This window comes from Cynocephalus volans, chromosome 1 (assembly GCF_027409185.1).
Source record: "Cynocephalus volans isolate mCynVol1 chromosome 1, mCynVol1.pri, whole genome shotgun sequence".
Lineage (NCBI taxonomy): Eukaryota > Metazoa > Chordata > Mammalia > Dermoptera > Cynocephalidae > Cynocephalus > Cynocephalus volans.
The window spans coordinates 2,035,702-2,054,630 of NC_084460.1; the positions used below are offsets into that span (position 1 = coordinate 2,035,702).

The following is an 18,929-nucleotide window of genomic DNA, read 5'->3' on the forward strand; positions in this document are numbered from 1 at the left end:
TGTTGGTTGTCTTTTAACTCTTTTAATTGTTTCTTTTGCTGTGCAGAAGCTTTTTAGTTTGATATAATCCCATTTGTTTATTTTTCCTTTGGTTGCCCGTGCTTTTGGGGTCGTATTCATGAAGTCTGTGCCCAGTCCTATTTCCTGAAGTGTTTCCCCTATGTTTTCTTTAAGAAGTTTTATTGTCTCAGGGTGTATATTTAAATCCTTAATCCATTTTGAGTTGATTTTAGTATACGGTGAGAGGTATGGATCTAGTTTCATTCTCCTGCATATCGATATCCAGTTATCCCAACACCACTTGCTGAAGAGGCAGTCCCTTCCCCAGTGAATAGGCTTGGTGCCTTTGTCAAAGATCAGATGGCAGTAAGTGTGTGGGTTGATTTCTGGATTCTCTATTCTATTCCATTGGTCAGTGTGTCTGTTTTTATGCCAGTACCATACTGTTTTGGTTATTATAGCTTTGTAGTATAGCTTAAAGTCAGGTAGTGTTATGCCTCCAGCTTTATTTTTTTTGCTGAGCATTGCTTTGGCTATTCGTGGTCTTTTATTGTTCCATATAAATGTCTGAATAGTTTTTTCCATTTCTGAGAAAAATGTCTTTGGAATTTTGATGGGGATTGCATTGAATTTGTATATCACTTTGGGTAGTATGGACATTTTCACTATGTTGATTCTTCCAATCCAAGAGCATGGAATATCTTTCCATCTTCTTGTATCCTCTCTAATTTCTCTCAGCAGTGGTTTGTAGTTCTCATTATAGAGATTTTTCACCTCCTTGGTTAACTCAATTCCTAAGTATTTTATTTTTTTGGTGGCTATTGTAAATGGGCAGGCTTTCTTGATTTCTCCTTCTGCATGTTCACTATTGGAGAAAAGAAATGCTACTGATTTTTGTGTGTTGATTTTGTATCCTGCTACTGTGCTGAAATCATTTATCAATTCCAACAGTTTTTTTGTAGAGGTTTTAGGCTGTTCGATATATAGGATCATGTCATCTGCAAACAGGGACAGTTTGACTTCATCTTTTCCAATCTGGATGCCCTTTATTTCCTTCTCTTCTCTGATTGCTCTGGCTAGTACTTCCAACACTATGTTGAATAGGAGTGGTGAGAGTGGGCATCCTTGTCTAGTGCCTGTTCTTAAAGGAAAAGCTTTCAGCTTTTCCCCATTCAGGATGATATTGGCAGTGGGTTTGTCATATATGGCTTTAATTAAATAAAATTGACAAACCATTAGCATGGCTAACAAAAAAAGAAGAGAGAAGACTCAAATAACAAAAATTAGAAATGAAAAAGGCGATATTACAACTGATTCATCTGAAATACAAGGAATCATTCGAGACTACTATAAACAACTATACGCCAACAAATTTGAAAATCTGGAGGAAATGGATAAATTTCTGGACACACACAAGCTCCCAAAACTGAACCGTGAAGACGTAGAAAATTTGAACAGACCAATAACAATAAAGGAGATTGAAGCTGTTATCAGAAGGCTCCCAACAAAGAAAAGCCCAGGACCAGATGGATTCACAGCAGAATTTTACCAAACATTCAAAGAGGAATTGACACCGATTCTTTACAAACTATTCCAAAAGATTGAAACGGATGCAAATCTCCCAAACTCATTCTATGAAGCAAACATCATCCTGATACCAAAACCAGGTAAAGATATAACCAAAAAAGAAAACTACAGGCCGATATCCTTGATGAATATAGATGCAAAAATCCTCACTAAAATACTAGCAAACAGAATACAGCAACACATACGAAAAATTATTCATCATGATCAAGTGGGATTCATCCCAGGGATGCAAGGTTGGTTCAACATACGCAAATCAATAAATGTGATACACCATATTAATAAACTCAAACACCAGGACCATATGATCATCTCTATAGATGCTGAAAAAGCATTTGATAAAGTTCAGCACTCATTCATGACAAAGACCCTCTATAAGTTAGGTATAGAGGGAAAGTATCAAAACAATTTTTTAAAGAAAGTAAGTTCAGTCCTCCCACTCCAGCCTCTATACTGTTTCCCAACCTACTTATCTAAATCATTCTTCCTTAAAAGTCTACCAAACTGCTTCTGTCCTGTCATTCAAATAGTTCCTAAAATCCTACCTCCTCCGGGAAGTCCTCCTAAAGAAACCAAAGAAGGGGCTGCCTCTGGCTCTCTTACCCCCAAAGAAAGTGCCCAGGTCCTGAGAGGCACCATACACAGAGCCACTCTCACTGGACCTGGCTTCCTACGACCCCTCTCTGTCCTGCATGTCAGATGTAAGACAATGTGGGAGACAGACTGTAAGGTGGCCCCATGACTCCTCCTCCTGGTGTCCATACCCTTGCCTAATCCTCTCCCTTTCACTGCAGGCCTGTGACCTCCTTCTAAGAAACAGACTATGGCAAAGGTGACAGGATGTACTTGATTACATGTATGTGATTACATTATGTAAGATTACAGTGTCCATCTTGCAAGCAGACGAGCTCTCTTGTTCACTTTGAAGAAGCACGCTGCCATGTTGTGAGCTGTCATAGGGCCACATGACAAGAAACTAAGAGCGGCTTCCAACTGAAGTTCCTTGGAAGGAACTTGTTTAAGGTAATACAGGTAGTAAGCAGCAAAACACTGAATACTTCCTCAGTATGGAAGACTTCAAGGAAATGACTGCTGTCAATAGCCAAATAAGCTTAGAAGCAGATCCTTCCCCAGTCAAGCCCAGGTGAGAACCCAACCCTGGCCTACACTTTGATTGTGGCTAAGTCATGCACAGACCCCGACCCACAGAAACTGTTAGATAATGAATGCATCTTGCTTTAAGATATTAAGTTTGTGAATAATATTATTACATAGCAATAGATAACTAATTCAAGTAATTCTTGACCAAAAGATACCATGATTTATGATCCAATTATAAATATTTTTCCTGACCATCTTGGTGGGTACAAACATACTTGTCAGAACATGCATTCTAATACATGACTTGGAAAACATGGTCTTCATCCCAATAGATAATAGAACTGTCTAATGATATTGGATTGATATCGTGTCTCCTGTGTCTTCTCTTCATGACTGCCTAAGTGAGTGGCAGTTTCTGGGAGGTAATTAGCCCATCTAGCAATGGTTAGCAACCCACCCTACTCACGCTGGCAGGAATCCCTAAGATGAGGGTGAGTAGCTTGGGTTCTGCTAGTTCAGTTAACATATCCAAAGAGCGTCCGCCTTGGGAGTCAGTCCCATTAGCTAACTTTCTAAATTTTTTACCCTTTCCTTCACTTCCTAACCCACAGATTTCCCTCTCTCAGCACTCCACAAACCAAAATAGTGGGTTGAAAAAAAAGCCAGGTTTGGGGGTTAAACCAACCTGTATTCAAATACTAACTTCATAATTGCACATCTGGCAGGTAGGGGCAAAACACTGACCCTCGCTGAGCCTAAACTTACTCATCTGCAAAACGGGCATACTCTGTTTTGGTTGTCAGGAGAATTAGATGACATAACACGTAATGAGTTACAGCAGCCTCTAAGTTTAACGTGAAGCACATCCTTTCTTCCATTATCCTCCGTTTCTTCTCATTAGTCCCCAGAATCATATGGAGGCTACACCCAATTTGTTTGAGGATTTTATTATTTTCTCCAGTCACCCATTTAAGCTGAAGACCTTCAGATCACTCCAGAGCACCAATCAGGTTCACAGAATGCTAACTGAGGTGCCAACAAGCCCACCCAAGGTTATCCACCCTAGCCAAAGAGCAAAAGGGCAACCAGGCATGTCTCCCAAGAACTCGAGAGCTGGTCCACATCCTCAATCACCCAATGCAGTGTCACTAACCTCAGCAAAGAATCACTAAGTGCCCTACTGCCTAGGCCATGGAGATAATCACACACAACTCTGACATTAAATACAGCCAAGATACCCACACAGAGACTACACTACTGCACCAACCCGGATCCAATACTAAAACACCCTACTCAATGGTCAATATAAAACACATCTATGGGAGGAAGTCTCTCTCATCAAAGCCCACTCAAGAGTAATAAAGGAAGTAATAAAGTAATAAAAAAGTAACAAAAGTAATAAAAGAAGTAATAAAATACTCTACCAGATGACCAGACATCAATATAGAGAAACTAGAAATATGAAAAGCCAAGAAAATGACACCACCAAAAGGAATATAGTAATTCTCAAGTACCAGACCCTATAGTGCAGAAAACCCTTGAAGCATCTGAAAAGGAATTCCAAGCAACAATCTTAAGGAAACTCAACAAGATATGAGAAAACTCAGTTACACAAGGTAATGAAATGAGAAAAAATATCCAGGATGTGAAGGACATTTGCAAAGAGATTAGTACCTTAAAAAAGAATGTAGCAGAACTCCTGGAACTGAAGAACTCATTCAATGAAATAAAAAACACAACTGAGAGCTTAAGCAGCAGGTTAGAGCAAGCAGAAGAAAGAATTTCTGATCTCAAAGAGAGTCTTTTCTAAATAACCCAGGAAGATTAAAAAAAATAAAAAGGAAAAAAACTTTTTAAAAATGAAGAAAATCTAAGAGGACTAGCAGAAACTTTAAGCACAAGAACATCCAAATCATGGGAGTTCCAGATGAGAAGAGAAAGAAAAAGACATTGAAATCTATTAAATGAAGTAATAATGGCAAACTTCCCAGGTATAGAGAGAGACATGGACTTTCAGATCCAGGAGGCTCAAAGATCCTGAAACAGATTCAATTCAAAAAATAGTCTCTGTGAGACACATTATAGTCAAACTAGCAAAGTTCAAAGACAGAGAATCCTAAAAGCAATAAGAGAAAAGCATCAAGTCACCTATAATGGAGCCCCTTTCAAACTAACAGCAGACTTCTCAACAGAAACTCCATAGGACAGAAGAAAAGGGGATGATATATTCAAAATACTGAAAGAAAAAAACTGACAGCCAAGAATACTATACCCAGAAAAGTTATTCAGAAATGAGGGAGAAATAGTGTATTTCTTAGACAAAAATAAATAAAAATAAAAACAACAACTGTGGGAGTTTACCACCACACAACCAGTCCTGCAAGAAATTTTCAAGGGAGTAATGTGTCTGAAATTCAAAAAACAGTAATCACTACCACACGTACACAAGAAAGAACAAAACACACTGGTAGAACAAAAAGTGCAAATTAAAAAGAAAAAATTTAATATTACTACCTCAAAAAACCAACAAACACCAAAGACAAACAATAAAAGGTGAAGAAAGAAAGAAAAGATATTTTAATAATCTAAAAAGGGGGAAAATGCCAGGAATAAGACAATACCTCTCAATAACAACCCTAAATGTAAGTGTATTAAACTCCCCACTCAAAAGACACAGACTGATGGACTGGGTTAAAAAGCTAGACCCAACTATATGCTGTCTTCAAGTGACTCACCTCACCCGTAAAGATGCACACAGACTGGTAGTGAAGGGATGGAAAAAGATGTACCACACAAATGGAAACCAAAAATGAGCAGGAGTAGCTATACTTATATTGGATAAAATAGACTTTGAATCAAAAACCACAAAAAGAGACAAAGAAGGCCACTATACAATGACAAAGGGATCTATCCAGCAAGAAGACATAACAATCATAAATATATATGCACCCAACACTGGAACACCCAGATGTATAAAGCAAACACTATCAGACCTAAAGAAAGAGATAGACCCCAATACAGCAATAGTTCAGCACCTGAATACGCCTCTCTCAGCACTGGAAAAGTCATTTAGGCAAAAAAATCAATGGAGAAACACAGTGTTTAAACTATACCTTAGACCAATTGGATGTGGCAGATACCTAGAGAACATTTCATCCAACAAGAACAGAATATTCTTTCTTCTCAGCAGCACTTGGGACATTCTCCAGGATAGACTACATGTTTGGTTCACAAATCAAGTCTCAACAAATTTTTTAAAATTAATGTTCTGTAAATGTTAGGATTTTTTTTTCTATTTCTGTGAAGAATGTCATTGGTATTTTGACAGAGATTGCATTGAATCTGTAGATTGTTTGGGTAGTATGGACATTTCACAATGTTTATTCTTCCAATCCAACAGCATAGAATGTCTTTCCATCTTTTTGTGTCCTCTTTTGTTTCTTTCAGCAGTGATTTTTCATTCTCATTGTAGAGATCTTTCACCTCCTTGGTTAAATTGATTCCTAGGTATTTTATTTCTTTGGTAACTATTGTAAATGGGCTTGCTTTCTTGATTTCTTTTTCTGAAAGTTCATTGTTGGAATATAAAAAAGCTATTGACTTTTGCATGTTGGTTTTGTTTCCTGCAACTTTACTGAAATTGCTTATTAGCTCTATGAATTTTTTGGTAGAGTCTTTAGGTTTTTCTATGTATAGGATCACGTTATCTGCAAACAGAGGCAGTTTGACTTCGTCTTTTCCAGTCTGGATACCCTTTATTTCTTTCTCTTGCTTGATTGTTCTGGCTAGTACTTCCAATGCTATGTTAAACAGGAGTGGTGAGAGTGGGTATCCTTGTCTTGTTCCTGTTCTTATTCATTCAGGTGGGCTTGTCATATACGGCTTTTATTGTTTTGAGATACTTTCCTTATATACCTAATTTGCTGAGAATCTTTATCATAAAGGAATGTTGAATTCTGTCAGGTGTTCTTCCTGCCTCTATTGAAATAATCATGTTTTTGCCCTTGATTTGGTTGAGGTGGTGTATCACATTTACTGACTTGTGTATGTCGAACCAACCGTGCACCCCTGAGGGAATCCCACTTGATCATGGTGTATAATTTTTTGATGCGTTGCTGTATTCTGATTGCTAATATTTTGTTGAGAATTTTTGAATCTAAGTTCATCAGAGATATTGGCCTGTAGTTTTCTTTTTTTGTTGTATCTTTTTCTGGTTTTGGTATCAGGGTGATGCTGGCCTCATGGAATGAGTTTAAGAGAATGGCCTCTGTTTCAAATTTCTGGAATAGTTTGAAGAGAATTGGTATTAAGTCCTCTTTAAAGGTTTGGTAGAATTCAGTGGTAAAGCCACCCTACTAGAACTGCCATATCAATCCTGAACTGCTTATGTTCAAACTTCTATGGGAAAGAGAAATTAATTTCTACCTTGTTTGAGCCTCTGTTATGTTAGCCTGTGTTCCAGAAGCTGAATGAGCATTCTGATTAATATCTTTGTCAAATCATTTCAAATTCATCATTACATTTTAACTGTATCACCATCCTTATAAGCTATATTAAACAAGAATGCTTCTCTTCACTCCACAAATGGGGAGCTGATCAAGACCACCAGGCCAAAAAAAAGTTAGTTTCCTTTGCCAAAGATTGGTTATGGCTTAAGGTACAGCCCAGACAAGATTGCAAGTTCATTTGTTCACATAAATGTGGGCTACTGAGTGAGTCCTAATTGGGCATATGGCTGTAGGGTCATTAGTTTCAATTAGAAAAAAAGTAAGAAGAATGAAACTGAATAAACTCTAGACAGAAAATTATCTTGTTTTTCCAGACACTACAATAGACCAGAGATCACTTCCTCTCAAACACAGAATTTCAGAGCTGGGAGGGGGAAAAGCCATTTTGTAGAAGCTCAGTGTATCATGAGTGAGCAGAGCTAGGATTAGAACCTAGGTCCAGCGTTTTTTACAATGCCACCCTGACATTCTTAATGTGATGCATTGAATTTATTGGTCTCAATTCTTTTTATTTTTTCTTTTTATTTATTTTTAATAGAAACATAATTTATTGGGCAGATCTGTGGGTTACAGTGTTGAATATCAATTCCTATGTGCAGTATGTGATGCTCAAATCAGGTTAATTAGTATATTCCACATTATACAATGTCTTGTGGCCCTTTACCAATTTCTTGCTAACCTCTCCTGCCTCTCCCCCTTTCCCATCTCTGGTAACCTCAGTCCTGTTCTCTCCTTTTAAAAGTTCAATGTATTTTGTGATTATTCTTTCTTTCTTTCTTTCTTTCTTTCTTTCTTTCTTTCTTTCTTTCTTTCTTTCTTTCTTTCTTTCTTTCTTTCTTTCTTTCTTCCTTCTTTCCTTCCTTTCTTTCTTTCTTTCTTTTCTTTCTTTCTTCTTTTATTTATTTTTAGCTCTCAATTATGGGTGAGGACATGCCGTATTTTTCTTTCTCCACCTGGTTTATTTCTCTTATAATTTTCTCTAAGTTCATCCACGCTGCTGCAAATGGTAGAATTTCATTCCTTTTTATGGCAGAGTAGTATTCTATTGTGTATATATACCACATTTTCCTTATTCAGTCATCTGTTGATGGACATTTAGGTTGGTTCCAACTCTTGGCTACTCTAGTTAGAGCTGTGATAAACATGTATTGGCCTCAATTTTTCACACCACTTTGGGCTTGGCCATGTGACTTACTCTGAAATAGTGTACTAACTTCCAAACCAAGCTTTAAGAGAACTCACGTGGTTCCACTTGCCCTCTAGTGAACCCTAAGAAGAGCTTTCCTTCCCTAGCTGCTGTCCCACAAACCTGAGCCTGAGAACAAACACGTGTGAAACACAGCCACCCCGTCCAAGCCCAGCCAGGCCTGCAAACCTGTGAAAACCAATTGTTTTAAGCCACTGAGTCTGGGATGGTTTATTATACAGCATGTTTTCACAATAGTTAACTGATGAACCTACACTTGGAATTTCTCTAGTTTTCTTAGTTTGTACTCTGAGTTCTCTTATAGGGCACAAAAATTCAGGTTGTTCATTTGACCTAAACAAGCATGGGAAGCTGTTAGGGGCAGACCAGAGGCATCCCTGATGAAGTGTATAGCCAGTATTGTTCCAGACACACAGAAGTCGGTCAGAACTAGAACTGGTTTGAGGACTTTGCTGCTGTATTATCCATCCCTGATATGTGTCTTGGGTTAGACTCTATCTCAGCACAGACTCATGCCATCATGTCAGCTGCTCCAGCTGTTCATATAGAAGCAGGCTGAGTGCCCACACATCTGCATTTCCAGATGCCTCTGCTTACACCGGTTTCCTCTGTCTTTGATTGTTATAAAGAGCTGTCTGCCCCAAAGTTGGTTTATCCCAGGAGATGCTTGGAAAATGCCTGGAGTCCTTGGGCAAAACAGGGACATCTGCTTAGCCTCAACTTGACCCCTTCCCACCCAAACCTCCGAGATTATATAAACCTATACCAGAAAGCTCCACTCCAGAATTCCTATTGCCTACCCCATGTTGGCCAAGTGACCTGTAAACATGAGAATTTGTCCACCTCTTGAGTCAATTACATTCAGTCTGTTCTAGGAATCCAGAGATCTTACTACCTTCCTGTTATTTCCCCTTCTATTTTGTCCTACAAAGAGAAGAAAAATGTACCCACTCTCAGGCTAAGTTCTACATTCTCTCCTCCATAGGTCAACATCCCACCATCCAGAGACCCGATCTCTCCCAAGAAGATCCTGTTGGCAGCCAGGATGCCCATGATGGAAGGACTCCTGTAGAGAACACAACAAGAGAGTTACTAATCCCTCAGTAAGGAAAAGGTTAGAGTGAAGGTGAGGGGTCGGAAGCCCACTGATGCTGTGGCCTAAGTCTCTGCTTATCCTAAAGGCCTTCCTTATACCCTTAGGCTGGGCTAAGTGTGTGTAGCTTTCCCTTGCCTACTGTGCTGTCATAACCCTTCTCAAACTATATTGTAATTACATCTTTTTAATCTTGGTGTCCCTACTTCACAGCCTGATAATGCTTGAAATGGCCCAAATGTTTTTTTAAAGCATTAAATATTTTGCCTGATTTTTGCTTGAAAGCCCCTAAAAAGCCCAAAGTGTCTGTGATTTACCAGGAAACAACTCACTGGGTTTTTTCCTTCTATTCCTTATTTTTCGCCCCATCGCCTCCACTCCTCCCACCTCACCGCTATTACCACCACCAAAGATAAACAAAACCCACCCAGCTCTTTCCTGCCTTCCCATGTGCTAATCAAGTTCCCTGAGCCCACTCAGACTTACTTCACTGGAGCAGTGACATCACGCAGATCAACCCAGGCTTTTGGCAATGAATCGTAGCGACACCATAGTTCCCAGTTAAATCCATCAACTGCCAGTTCATACTTATTTAGTTTGAAGGTGTCAAAACTAATTTTGTCAAACACAGGCGACACAATCACGGTGCGATCTTCCTGAATCCGAGCCAAGATGGGCTCTGCCCTAGAAGAAAGTGTGTAGCAAGCCCAGCTTGGATACAAGGGCAGGCAGCAGGAGTGAGCAGATGAAGCTGCTCCAAGCATTTTGCCCTGACACTGAGTACCTTCTCCATTTATGCTGTGCTGGGTGGTGACTAGGACTCTCCAGCATCCAGAGAATCTCTATAGCTGGGGCTGCTAACAGCCGACCTATGTCAGGAGTGGATTTGAAATTAGTGCCCAAGTTCCACCCCCAGGCCATTGTGGACCAGGACCACCAGTATTCTGCCTGAACTTACAGTATCTCTTGAGTCTCCCTGTTTCCAAAACGATCCCTCTGTCCTGTGTGATTCTCCCCCATTGTCTAAAGGACACGATTCTCTTTATAGCATGTGATCTCATGGCTGTGAAAGATCTTAGGAATTTCCAGTGGGTAACTTCTTCATTTTACGGATAAGGACACAAATGTCTAGTTAAGTGAAATGACTTCTTCAAAGTCACAAAGTATTTGTTTTGGCAGAGTCAGGGTCAGGGTCCAGCTGCCAATGCTCCCAGCCCATTGTTTTCTTCTCTAACACTACACTACTTCTCTTAGCCAACCAAAATCCCTGAGTAAAAGCATCCTGTCTTTGGAGTTTTCCATTGCATAAGGTCTGGTGTTGACTTTCTCTATTTCCACAAAACCCTCTTTTGTATTCAGTCTATGCACAATGTCTCTGTTCTGCCCTTTCCCAGAAGAAGACACTTCCTGCAGCCTTACCACCCAACGTTCACTTCAATGTGAGCATCCAAGATGGCGACCACATCTGCCCTGGCAGCTTCCCAGCCGGTGTTGCGTGCCTGAGCAAGACCTTTCCTCTCAGAGTGCCGTACTATTGTCAGTAGTCCTGGATACTTCTGGTTGTAAAGCTTAATCTTCCCATCCAAGTGTACCTTTAGTTCTCCTGCCAAACAAATGCACACATATTGAAATTCTGAGTACAATAGTCAATGTGATGCAGAAATTTCATATTGTTATATAACACTGGTTGGACTACCTCCAGGGTAGAATGAGCAGTTCTACAGCCTCAGCTGAGAAAAGAGGTGATATTTCCCCTGCCCCTACCTTTCCTGTCCCTTCTACTCTGATGTTGAATGTTTGTAATTTTCTTTGCCTCGTGGTTAAATTATCTTAGAACAATAATGCTGCTTACCACGTGCCAGGCACTGCTATAAGTGCCTTTATATGTTGAGAAATTCTTAAAAGAATGAGCGGGACAGACCTGGCCTGAGGTGGAGATGCTGAGGGACTACACTGCAGGGACCACCTGGAACATCGTCTCCACTGCTAAACTCTCAAGACTTTCTGAAGAATTTATAAACAACTGAAATTGTTTTGTTTTAGATATTCCTAGTTGGCTTACTCAAGTACCAACTGAGACACAATGCACAGACTAATCTCTTTGCCAGCTTCTACTTAATGAGTTTACCCTTAAAATTATGCAAACAAGATTTACTATTCCCAGATTGATAATGGGTTTTTTCTTCCCTCTCTCCCTTCTCTTTTTAAAAAGCCTGTCTATGCCTTTGTTCTTTGTCTCAGCCAACCAGTCAACTTGCTCACACGTATGAAGATAATTTGCATGCAAATCACTGAGCAGTGTGCAAAATACCTAACCAGATAACTCTGAGTTATTCACTAATAATATTAATTTACTTAATTCTCAGAGAATCCTATGATGTAGGCACTACAGTATCCCCACTTTACAGATGAGGAAACTGAGGCACAAGAAAGTAAGACATTTTTCCAAGTCACACAGCTAGTAAGTGGCATGCCCTGGATGTAAGCCCATGCTGTCTTTAACCACCACATCACATTGCCTCAAGAACTATGTGCATACCTGGTTGGATTTTTCAGGCCTTCTCTTTATTGCCTTTCTCCCCATAGCCAAGGGATGAGACTCTTACAGGTTTCTCTCTCAAAAGAAGAGTATATTTGTGAGACCTGGAGTGGTCAGGACCTGGAGCCAATATCTACATGATCATGACACTAAAATTTGCCCCATTTTAGAACTTTCCCAGCTGCACTTAAGAGTGATTGACTTAATTCTTGAAGGTATTAAAAAGAGCCAATGGGGCTAAGGCTGTTTGCTCCTACTGGGAGTGAGGTGGGGGAAACCAAGGTTGCCAGTCCTTACACTCACCGACACACCACTTTTAGGACGTAATCAGCAGGAGTTGCCATAGAACTGGACATCTAGACTCTAATTCGTTCACTACCTAATTCTGTGTCACTTCCCATGGGGAGTATCTGTTTCCTCAACTTAGAGAGAAGTACCAGGTAATCTGCCGGGATCCTTCCAACTCCATAATTCTATGAGCTGTAGATTCTGAGTCATGCCCTCAAAAATAATGCCTTTAGTCCAGCACAAGAAATCAAGACATGTCGATGGGTCTTCTAAAGTAAACCTATGCTGGCTTTCCAGCATGCTCTCCTGCTGGCCCCCTCCCCATGCCCTTTACTCCAGGCTGGTCAGCTTGGGGTGCTTCTGGCCTCTGCATCTTCTCTCATACCATTCTCTGTCCACTCCCTATCCACACCACACACACACACACACACACACACACACACACCACACACACACACACACACACACACACACACACACACCAACCCCAGGTCTTCCCTTGTTATCTCTGCCTTTTCAAATCCTATCAAGACTTCAGTCCCAACTGAAGCCCCTCTCCTCCAGGAAGCCTCTCTAGTTCATCGCAGCCTCCTCTCTTCTGCACTCACTGCCAGCTCACTCAACTCGACGCACCATTCTGCAACATCGAGGTATCCTCCCACAGGTACCTTCCCTCTTCAGTTAAGATGGGAACTTCTTAAAATCTCTGACATCCTCTTCCCTGCACATGGTAAGAAGTCAACAAACAGTTGTTCATTGTGGAATTTGCCTAAAATTGGGGAGAAAATACAGGATCCTACCTACATTGACATAATTTCTAAAAAGCTTAGATTAGCTCTGTTGATGCTTAAAACATCTGACTAATACAAAAAAGGCTTCACACCCAGAGAAAGAAAGAAGGGGCAAACCTCTAACACCAGGTTGTGGCATTTCAGCAGTACTGCAAATGATACCAAGGCAAGCAAGGAGTCATAAAACACTAGCTAGCATTTAATGAGAGCACACCCTGTCCTGAGGACCGTACGTACATGGCTTAATCCCCAGAATGGTCCTGTCAGGTGGGCACCATCTTTTGCCCCATGTTATAGATGTGGAAACTGAGGTGTGAGGCAGCTCCATGACTTGCCATCAAACTCACATGGATAGTAAGTTCCCCTTACAACATGCGTGGTGGAGACTTCCAATTATTTTCATCAGTTTAACAAGAAGTGGATTTTGGAGTTATGCTCGGCGTAGGCCCAATCTAGCGTGTGATTCCATGGTTAATGAGAGAGAAGATAACTCCTGCCCCTGTGCCACCACAGAACGGCTGTCAGTTCTCTCTTCTGTGCCCATCCAAACAAATCATCTCCAAAGAAAACAAAAGTGGGCTCCAGACCCAAGCGAGAGAAACGCATAATGACAAGAGTGCAGTTCAGGACAACAGAGAGCTTTGTCTGGCCTTTCTTCGTGTGTCTACCTATGTTTGTGATCTTGCATCTTTCTGTTTTATTGATCCACAGGAAAAAGTCTCATGGAACATGGAATTATTGAATCACAGATTTTTTTTTTTTCTGCAGGAAAAAATATCTTTAGGGATCTTTCACATCGACCCTTGCGTTTGCCCCATGAAGAAGCTGAGCCCCAAGAGGTGAGAGGACGTGACTGATGTTGTCTCAGAGAGCCAGGGAGGACAGCCAGGGTGTCCTCAGACATCCACAGCAGAGGTCTTTCTAGTCTAGCTCCTGTTGTTTGCTTGCAAAACAGGTAGAACTCTGTATCATTCTCCATGCCCAGAAACAAACGGAGATAGTCATTCCCTTTTCCTTGGTTTTCAGTGGTCTTTTGCTCTGGGAATTATACCTTCTTATTTTTTGTTTGGTTACTTTGGAAGGACAAAAGAGGACAGTATGTAAAGGATGAAAAAGAAGTATCTTTTAGTGTCTGGAAATCCCCCCAAAAGGCTTAAGCATTCATTTTTTTTCTTGTCTCTCTCTCTCCTCAGAGAGAACTTGAAGCTACAATAACCTACCTGGTGCTTGAAGATCCCCAGAGAAGGAACAAATTCTGCCACCAATGGGCCACCACTTCATAGCCCTTACAATGAGAAAATTCTGCCTTAATGCTAGCACAGATCTCTGGTTTTGTAGTTTAATTCTGGTTTCTTTTATTTGGTGCCCCAAATTAATAAAACTAAGAGCTAATACTCACTGATAGTTTACCTTGTGCTAAATGCTACACATAGTGCATGTATTATATCAGTGAACGTAGTGGTTAGAACCACGGCTGCAAATTCCATCCCAATTCTGTCACTCACCTGCTGGTGATTTTTTTTATTATTATTATTTGTACGTATTTATGGGGTACAGAGCTGACTATCAGTATTTGTGTACAGTATGGGATGATCAAATCAACGTTATTAGCATGTTCATCATCACAAGTCATAATTACCTTTGTGTCCCTTACCCAACTTCTCCCTATTCCCCTTCCCCCTCTCCCTTCCCACCTCTCGTAACTATAGGTCTGTTCTCTCCTTCTGAAAGTTCAACATTTTATTATGGTCTTTCTTTCCAGCTGTGTGATGTTACGCAAGCTTCTTGGCCAGTCTATGTCTTAGTGTTTTGCATCTGTGCAATGGGCAAAAAAGTGGTTTCTTCCTCATAGGATTGTTGTAATGATTAAAATAGTTAACACATGGAAGTTGCTTAGAACAGAATGTTCGTTGCTATTATTATCTAATTCTCACTGTAGTTCATGAGACAGTTATTATTATCAACATCCATGTTCTGCATATCAGGAAACCATAGAGTGGAGAAGTTAAGTTTCCTAAGGACAGCACTTACAAGGAAGGCGCTGGGATGATGACTCAGGAAGTGAGGACTCATGTCCACTGTCTCTCACTTCCTTGTGTCCTCCTGGGGCGGGGGGAACGGGGTAGACCCAGGGCAGAGGGAATCCTGTATGCAAGACATGCTGCCACCTTGAAGAGTCTCCAGGCCCAAAGCTTTCTTCTCAGGCTTATTTACCCAGGAAGATTGGTCTTTTCCTCATAAGGAGCAACTCCGGATCCCTTCTTAGTGTCTGAGGTTGTCCTTGGGCCCTGCCTCATCCGCTCAGGTCTCCTTCGTGGCACATGAAAGGGCACACGTGGTTTATGGAGTCACGAGGCGCTGACCTGACGCTCAGCCTCACACTGGCTTGCCATGCAATGAGGGCACACAATGTGACCTTTCTGCATCTTAGTTTCCTCATCTGTATAATCGAGGTAATGATCCTTTGCCTTGACTTTGTGAAGATTAAATGAGGTCCACACAAACAGGCTGTCAATGAATGACCTTTGTCTTTTTCCTACATGAGGAGTCTAAGGTGTCCTAAACCTAAGCTAAAACAACACACACGGTAAGTGATGAGTTTTACAATTATTCTTTGATCAAATTGCTCACCATTTGAGCTAAAGTCATCCACCAAGATGATCTCCTTCAGCAACTGAGAGGGGGTGCGGTGGATGACACTGGTGACAGCCCGCTCAATAATGGACAGAGCTTCGTTCATGAATATGAGAACGACACTGAGGGATGGGAGTTGTGGAGAATATGTCTTCTGGAGACACCTAGAAAAGACCATTTTTATAAACATTATTTTTTAACTACTTAAACAGTGCTATCCAATCTTCCCCTTCACCATGTGTGATGTGTCAATCAGATCACTAACACCCCAAACCCATGAGGAAGGGAAACTCTCCACTACTTAACACAGTAGCAAAAAGAGCTTATATTTGTTTATCCAAAATTCTTCTGCTAAGGCAATAAAACCATTTCTTTTTTATTATTCTTCAGTAGACTTCACTTGAACACTCGACATACCCTTAAAAAGAGTTTCCGTTCCTCCTCCGTCCCCAAATTAATTTCCTGGCTAACAGCATTTTTTCTGTCATTGCCACCATCCTGTTCAATGTTCTCAGACCACTAGTCACCTTTGACACAGCCTCTGCTTCACTATGGAGAGGTGGCAAACGTCCCAGAGAATTGTGCTTGACACATTGTTTTAAGTTATAGCCTACATTTATGAAATGCTTACCATGTGCCAGGCACTGGTTTTCCCTTTGGTTGACAGGTTTTGGGTTGTTGTTGTTTTTAATAATACATATTTTTTAAATTTTTTATTGGTTATACATATTCATGAGGTATAGAGCTGACCATCAGCACCGGTGCCCAAGATGTGATGATCAGATCAATACTATCAGCACGCCCACTACCACAAAGTGCAATTATTCCCAAAGTCCCCCACCCAACCTTTCCACAACGCTCCTGCTTCTCTCCCCACCCCTGAGGCAACCCTAGGTATGGTCTCTCCTTCTGCAAGTCCAGTGCTTCACTGTGGTCTTTCTTTCTTTTCTTTCATTCTTTCTCTCTTAGCTCCCACTTATGAGTGAAGACATGTGGTATTTTTCCCTCCGTGCCTGGCTTATTTCACTTAACACAATTTTCTACAAGCTCATCCATGTTACTGCAAATGGCAGAATTTCATTGTTTTTATGGCTGAGTAATATTCCATTGTGTATGTATACCACAGTTTCCTTATCCAGTCATCCATCAATGGACATTTATGTTGGTTCCACTTCTTAGCTATTGTAGGTGTCCCTTCAACATGAAGATTTCCATTTCTTTGGGTAGATACCCAGATGTGGGATTGCTGGGTCATATGGTAGATCTATGTGCAGTTGTTTGAGAAACTCCATACCGTTTTCCATAGTGGCTGTACTAATTTACTGTCCCACCAACAGTGTAGCAGGGTTTGCCTTTCTCCACATTCTCTCCAGCATTTGTTATTCTCAGTCTTTTTGATTATAGCCAGTCTAACTGGGGTTAGATGCTATCTCAGTGCAGGTTTCAGTTGCATTCCCCTGATGATTAGTGATGTTGAGCATTTTTTCAAGTACCTGTTGGCCATTTCTATGTCTTCCTTCAAAAAATGTCTATTCAGCTCTTTTCTGCATTTTTTAATTGGGCTTTTTTTTTACTGTGTAGTTGTTTGAGTTCCTTGTGTGTTCTGAATATTAACCCCTTATCAGATGTATAGTTTGCAAATATTTCCTCCCATTCTGCAGGTTGTCTTATTGCTCTGTCAACTGTTTCATTTGCATGCAGAAACTTTTTAGTTTGATATAATCTCATTTGTTTTTTTTTTTTTTTTCTTTTGTTGCCTGGCTTTTGGGGTCTTATTCGTAAAATCTTTGCCCAGTCCTACTTATTGAAATGCTTCCCCTGTGTTTTCTTTTAGTAGTTTTATAGTTTCAGGTCTTATGTATAAATCTTTAATTCACTTTGAGTGGATTTTTTTATACAGCAAGAGGTACAGGTCAACTTTCATTCTTCCACATATGGATGTCCACTTTTCCCATCACCATTCACTGAAGAGGCAGTCCTTTCCACAACTCATGTTCCTGCTGCCCTTGTCAAATATCAGTTGGCTCTAAGGATGGGGGTTGATTTCCAGGTTCTCTATTCTGTTCCATTGGTCCTAGAATCTGTTTTTATGCCAATACCATGCTGTTTTAGTTGCTATAGCTTTGTAGTATAATTTGAAGTCAGGTAGTATTATGCCTCTGGCTTTTTTTTTTTTTTTTTCTTACACAAGATTGCCTTGGCAATGCAGGGTCTTTTGTTGTTCCATATGAATGTTAGGATTGTTTTTTCTATTTCTTCAAAGAATGTCATTGGTATTTTGATGGTGCATTGAATCTGTAGATAGCTTTGGGTAGCAAAGACGTTTTCACAGTGTTGATTTTTCCAATCCATGAGCATGGAATGTCTTTTCACCTTTTGTGCCTCCTTTAATTTCTTTCAGTAGTGGTTTGTAGTTCTCATTGTAATGATCTTTCACCTCTTCAGTTAAATTGATTCCTAGGTTTTTTTGTTTTTTGGTTTCTGGGGTTTTGGGTTTTTTGTTTTTTGGGTTTTTTGGCGACTACTGTAAGTGGGTTTACTTTCTTGGTTTCTCTTTCTGCTAACCAATTATTGGAGAATAAAAATGCTACTGATTTGGGGGTGTTGATTTTGTATCCTGCAACATTACTGAAATTGCTAATCAGCTCTAAGAGTTTTTTGGTACAGTCCTTAGGTTTTTCTATCTATAAGATCATGTCATCTGCAAACAAGGACAGTTTGACTTCATCTTTTCCAATCTGGATGCCCTTTATTTGCCTCTCTTGCTTGATTGCTCCTGCTCGTACTTCTAATACTATATTAAATAGGAATGGTGACAGTGGGTATCCATGTGTCATTCTTGTTCTTAAGGGAAAAGTTTTCATCTATTCATTCAGGAAGATATTGGTGGTGGGTTTGTCATAATGGCTTTTATTGTGTTGAGGTACTTTTCTTCTATATTCAATTTGCTGAGAGCCTTTATCATGAAGGGATGTTAAACTTTGTCAAATGCTTATTCTGCATCTATTGAGATAATCATATGGTTTTTGTCTTTGATTTCATTGATGTGGTGATCACATTCACTGGCTTGCATATGTTGAACCATCCTTGCATCCCAGGGATGAATCCCACTTGATATGGTGTATGATTTTTTTAATGTGTTGCTGTATTCTGATTGCTAATATTTTGTTTAGGATTTTTGCTT

At 40.2% G+C, this 18,929-nt stretch overlaps 1 protein-coding gene across 1 annotated transcript in view; it reads right to left on the reverse strand.

Moving 5' to 3' along the window:
* Positions 1-18,929, reverse strand: part of GALNT8 (polypeptide N-acetylgalactosaminyltransferase 8) — a 73,404-nt gene that overhangs the window by 11,801 nt on the left and 42,674 nt on the right. The window contains exons 3-6 of the mRNA XM_063114838.1: positions 15,743-15,909; positions 10,913-11,096; positions 9,980-10,177; positions 9,352-9,466 (exon numbers count right to left, since the gene is read on the reverse strand). Coding sequence (XP_062970908.1) covers positions 9,352-9,466; positions 9,980-10,177; positions 10,913-11,096; positions 15,743-15,909 — 664 coding nt within the window. The remainder of the gene's footprint in view (positions 1-9,351; positions 9,467-9,979; positions 10,178-10,912; positions 11,097-15,742; positions 15,910-18,929) is intronic.